General features: G+C 51.0%; 1 protein-coding gene across 1 annotated transcript in view; it reads left to right on the forward strand.

Annotated features, from left to right (window-relative positions):
• vwa8 (von Willebrand factor A domain containing 8) overlaps nucleotides 1-5,519 on the forward strand; it is a 46,876-nt gene extending 41,357 nt beyond the window's left edge. The window contains exons 41-44 of the mRNA XM_062457106.1: nucleotides 1,024-1,182; nucleotides 2,587-2,685; nucleotides 2,846-3,084; nucleotides 3,900-5,519. Of these exons, the coding sequence (XP_062313090.1) occupies nucleotides 1,024-1,182; nucleotides 2,587-2,685; nucleotides 2,846-3,084; nucleotides 3,900-4,008 (606 nt within the window). The 3' untranslated portion in view covers nucleotides 4,009-5,519. The remainder of the gene's footprint in view (nucleotides 1-1,023; nucleotides 1,183-2,586; nucleotides 2,686-2,845; nucleotides 3,085-3,899) is intronic.
• Nucleotides 5,520-6,000: the final 481 nt, after the last annotated feature.

Here is a 6,000-nt window from a genome sequence, read left to right on the forward strand (position 1 = left end):
TGTTTGTCTATAACCAGTTTTAGCCGTATCAACCCAACTAGATCAAGGTTTTCACTGCCTTAGTGTGATAGATACGTACAAGGAGAACCAGTAACTAAAAATGCACAATGATAGTTTATTATCTAAATAGTAAGATAATCAATACAATAATAATGAAACATACAAAAACATACCTTCGGAGCGATCGTTAACGAAGGTATTCACAATGACACTAGGCGCCTAACGCCCTGGAGCTTGTATAGTAAACACAACTCAAAGTGATTGGTATATCTTCTCCATATACACCCAAACCTGCATACTAAAATAAGGACACCGGCCATATGAAAGAAAGTTCTTAACGCATACAAATTCTAATTGGACCATTACTCATCATTACTCAAGGCTGCAGTAGACCAAGTGTGACGCCTTTGCTAGATACATGTTACAACATTAAAAGTATGACTAGAATGTAATACATAAAATGAGAAACAAAATCATATCAAACATGACATTACAAGCTGTTTAGAACTAGGTTTACATGAACACAACTTTGAATGATCATTTCAGAGTCTTCCTCGGTTCACCTTCCTCTCCAGCTGTTGAGATCACCTCTCCAGAGGCGTGTCATTAAAGTGGGATTGTCATTTTAACATGACAGTCCCTTTTGTGCAAATCAACGACTGTCCCAGACGAGTGTCTGAGTGACCAGTGACAAAGGGGCTGTATCATCCAGGTGTCTGCCAATACAGTCCCACACACACCTACATACAAGCACACACACACATACACATAATATATCCAGGTATGGTTCCCACACACACACACTCTCACATGTACTTGTGAATGTTTTGCTTGAACTTATAATGTGATAATAATTGTGATAATATGGTGACCTACAATAAGACCTGAATGACACACAGCCTGCGGAGGGTCAGGAAATGTCAGCTTCATGCAGTTAAGTGGGCAGTCTGAATGAAGGGCCCAGAAACCCCCAAATCCTGGTTTAGTTAAACTAGGATTAAAAACGGTGTTTGTGTTCTGTAGCTGGGCAGCCCACAGCAGAAGGCCAAGCGTCTGCGCGTGCTGGCGGACGTGTCTGGGAGCATGTACCGCTTCAACGGCGTGGACGGGCGGCTGGAGCGCTCCATGGAGGCCGTGTGCATGGTGATGGAAGCTCTGGAGAGCTACGAACACAAGTTCAAGGTCAGACGTCGACCACTTCTCTTTGTTTTGTGTTTTGGTCACAAGCTGTGCACTGTGTGTGTGTGTGTGTGTGTGTGTGTGTGTGTGTGTGTGTGTGTGTGTGTGTGTGTGTGTGTGTGTGTGTGTGTGTGTGTGTGTGTGTGTGTGTGTGTGTGTGTGTGTGTGTGTGTGTGTGTGTGTGTGTGTGTGTGGTGTTGTTTAACTACCCTTGTGGGGACAAGAAGTTCCCATAAGCATAATAAACTAAGGCAAAATTAACCTTGTGGTGACATTTTATTGGGCCCCACAACTTCCAGTGCTATTTCTAGACAGTTTTAGTCAGGTTAGAATTAGAATTAGTGTTAGGGTAAGAATTAGAAGGTTAGGGGTTAGGGATAGCTCGATTTTTTCATGGGAGTGAATTATAAGTCCTCACTAGGATAGTAAAACAAACCCTTCTCATGTGTGTGTGTGTGTGTGTGTGTGTGTGTGTGTGTGTGTGTGTGTGTGTGTGTGTGCGTGTGGAGGTGTTGACTGATGCATTGGCTGTCAGATGATGTCTTTGTTTGCACAGAGTACTGTCATTCCCGAGAAGTACAGTCATTGTGCTGTCCCTTCTTATCTTCACACCTCTCCTCTCTAATCTGCATCCAAAGCTACTGCTTTGAACTGCTAGCACCCTGAAGAGAGAGAGAGAGGGGGGCGGGGAGAGGGGAGAGAGAGGGAGAGAAGGAGAGAGTGTTGGTATGGACAGACTTCTTGGCCCCTTGTTGTCATACTACCTGACCCACAGCTCAGCTAATTCGGTGTCATCACACACAGACACACACACTTTGCTATTAAATGTCAGTGTCGGTGCTACCCAAGTCACCTTACTTAGAACTGCACCTGACAACCCTCACAGACTCCTGGGCTTGACATGCAGTCAGGTGTCACCTGATCACAGGCATCTCAGCTAACACGCACACACATACTTACACACACACACGCACACAGCGTGATGACCTGGCTTTATTTAGTGTTGAGGAGATCAGGAAATCAGAATATGCAGGACAAAGTCTGTATTAAATGTTTTAATACAGGAGGGTCACCACACACACACACACACACACAGTGGTGAGACCCACAGTCAAATAGCTCAGTGTGCACCTATGGATTCCCATATCAGAAATAACCTCCTGATATGACACAGGAATGCAAGCCTGGCCCAGGGATTATGCAACATGTTGACACAACCTTGATTTACGCTTCAGAAACAGCCGTACTCGTGTTTCATTTCATTTATACCATATACACCGTATATCTGGTGGTTAATATTGTTGTTGTGCATCTCCATTTAGTACAAAATCTCCCTCTCTTACTTTCTCCTGCACCTCCCCCACTCCCTCCTCTTCCTCCTCCCTCTCCCCCTCTCTCCTCCTCCAGTATGACATCGTCGGCCACTCGGGGGATGGCTACGACATCGAGCTGGTCAGAACCGACAAGGTTCCCAAGAACAACAAGCAGCGCCTCAAGGTTCTCAAGGTAGGTAGGAAGCCCCCCCCCCTCTCTCCGTCATCCCTCTCTCCCCCACTCCACCCCTACAACGGTCCCGGGGTCCTTTCCTCACCCCCCCCCCCCCCCCTCCACGCTCGTTCACCCTCCCCGACGCCTCACCCCTCCGTCTCTCCCCCTGTCCCCATAGAACATGCACGCCCACTCCCAGTTCTGCATGAGCGGAGACTACACCCTGGAGGGCACCGAGGCCGCCGTCCGGGAGCTGGCGCGCCAGGAGGCCGATGAGCGCTTCGTGGTGGTCCTGAGCGACGCCAACCTGGAGCGCTACGGCATCTCGCCCGAGCGCTTCGCCAGGGCGCTGACCTCCGACCCCCAGGTCAACGCCTTCGCCATCTTCATAGGCTCCCTGGGAGACCAGGCCGAGAGGTAAGGGGGGGGGGGGGGGGGGGGGGGGGGGGGACGACACGTGAGGGGGAGTGTGGTGTGTGTGTGTGAGAGTGTGTGTGTGTGTGTTTAGACTGACTGAGGCCATAGCCCTGGCAGGTTAATCCCAGTGTGGAGTGGAGCTTGGTGGTTAAGAAAGCCGGACAAAGAGGGATATGTAGCCTATTCTCTCAAAGACTTCTCTCCCCTCCTCCGGCGCCTCCTCCCCCATCCCTCCAGACCCCCCAGGCCCCGGGGCTCCTCTCCAGACCCCCCAGGCCCCGGGGCTCCTCTCCAGACCCCCCAGGCCCCGGGGCTCCTCTCCAGACCCCCCAGGCCCCGGGGCTCCTCTCCAGACCCCCCAGGCCCCGGGGCTCCTCTCCAGACCCCCCAGGCCCCGGGGCTCCTCTCCAGACCCCCCAGGCCCCGGGGCTCCTCTCCAGGGCTGTTGTCCGGGGCTCTTATCCCGGCCTGTGTTGCTGCTTGTAAGGCTCTTAAGGAGCCGTGCGCCACACTGTTAGATCGTTATATTGATTGCAATCTGCTTGAGTGTCAGCCTCTAGTTAGAACAGTGGGAGGAGGGAAGGAGAAGTAAAGAAAGAAAAGAGGAACACACGGAAAGAGAGAAGAGTGTGGGGGGGGGGGGGGGCACAGTCAGGGAAGTCCCTGTTATGTCCCAAAACTTGTGTGCAAATGAACGGCAGCCATTGTCTCTCTTTCTCTGTTTGGGAACTGGTCAGTAGAAGGTCGCTTCCTGCCCCTAACTGTTTCTCCTCCCTCCCCCCCTCCCCCTTTCCCATCTCTCACCCCCATGACAGACTACAGAGAACCCTGCCAGCGGGGAGATCCTTCGTTGCCATGGACACCAAGCAGATCCCCCAAATATTGCAGCAGATCTTCACATCCACCATGCTGTCCAGTGCCTGAGACACACACACACTCTCATTCACACATTCAACACGCACGCACACAGACCTACTCGATACAAACTAGCTCAGTCATGCATAGTGACTTACAGCACACCCGTTGTGTCTTCATTGAACCATATAACATTCTATAATTATATCTCCCAGACCACTTACAAAACTTTGTTTCTGTTAACTGTGAACGGGAGTGTATGAACTACCTGCTAGAATGTCTGTACAGAAGCCCTTGTTTATGTAGAAACAGTTGGAGAGTGCCTAGATACTGCTGCATCCCTGGAAGTGCTTGATAGAAGTGTGTGTGTGTCTGTGTGTGTGTGGTAAAGCTACGGATTAACACCCTGTGATGTCGGATGCCTATCCCAGCCCGCTTAGTGACTTCACACACACTGAGGCGTGTCCTGTTCTTGAATTTGTTGAAAATTCTTTCTGTGACGCACACACACAGTGTCAGGCCTGATCAACGACCCTACTTGGTGTGTGTTTGTGTGTGCGGGGGGGGTGAACATCGATAGTCCCTCTGTCTCTGAACTTCCTGTGCGTTGTGCCCTCTGACACGCAGGGCGGACAACACTGACGTGGCCCCTGACACACCAACAAACACACAAACACACACACAGGGGGCAAGCGGTACTAACTTGGCTCCTCTGGAATGCAGGGACTGTGACCGGGGGAACTTCCCACCTGACTGCACACGCTGTTTTAAAGCAGCCGCGGTTGCACAACCCCTTGGTGTGTGCGTGTGCATGTGGCTGTGTGTGTGTGTGTGGTATGTGGATGTGTGTGTGTGTTTTCCTGTGCTCCATCTATGTCAACAAGCGCGGCCCTTTCCTTCCTGATGACTGGACCTTGTGACGCCTGATGCTCTTCTCAGTCTTGTGAGGAATCTTGGCTCTCATTACAGGACCCCCAGCAACTCTCTCGTCCACACACACACACACACACAGCGTCTTATTCGATTGGCAGAAGTCTGTGCTGCTGGGTAGGATAGAGTTATATGGGTGGCGGGGTTGTGTGTGCAGTATGTGTGGGTGCGCGAGTCCGGCATGTGGGTGGCAGCACACACACACGCACACACACACACACACCCTCTCGCCCTCTCTGTTTCCCTCAGCACTGGCAGTCACATGCTGTGTTCACTCCCCTGGAAGCCGAAGGAAATCAATGGCCTGCTCTCTGTCGCTCCCACCCTCTTCCATCGATCCCTTTCTCCTCTCTTCTCTGCTGTGATGGAGGGATGCCCCTGTCTGACCCAATTTACTGTCTCTCCTAATGTACTTACTGTATGCCCTCTGTGTGTGTGGGTGTGTTTTACTGTTTGTGCGAAAGTCTTTTCAAATCAGAAACAAGATGGCCTCCGTAAAGATATCCGATTGAAAATCGAACAATTTGTATAATTGCTGCTGTTAAATATGTCTTTGTACATGACTGTAGGTTGTGACATGGATTTGCTCTGGAGTTAGCGGAAATGTAATTTATGTGTAACCATTTGAACATAAAGGATCGTTCGATGACTGCACGTGTTCTTTCACATCATGTACTCCGGCGTGTCGAGGTGTGCGATCAGTAATGTGTTGGGACTGGCCACCGTTTTGGTGGTCGTCGTTCCAGAGCCAACCATGTGGTTCTGAGAGTCTGAGGGAGTTCTTAGAAAGCCCCCAGTGTTCCCCTCCTCTGTTCCTGCCTGCTCACTCTTTCCACGCTCGGTCACAGACTCCATTGTTCCTGGTCCAGCTCCATCGCTGCCCCATCTACCCTTTCGTTCATGGCCTAGCTGGTTCAAACCCAAGTCTATTTGAAGCGTGAACTGGTTTATTCCTGCTTCATCCCTGGCCCCGGACCTTTCCCCTAACCTCAGCCTCAGTCTTTTCTCCGGACTCAGGCGTGAACCCCTTCCTAGAGCCCACACCCCTACTACCCTGGCCCCCACCCAAGCCCTCCAACCCTAGCAGTGAACCTCCCGTATGAACCTGCTTACTCCCCCTTCTCCATCTTC

Source organism: Osmerus eperlanus, chromosome 3, assembly GCF_963692335.1.
Source record: "Osmerus eperlanus chromosome 3, fOsmEpe2.1, whole genome shotgun sequence".
Classification (NCBI taxonomy): Eukaryota; Metazoa; Chordata; class Actinopteri; order Osmeriformes; family Osmeridae; genus Osmerus; species Osmerus eperlanus.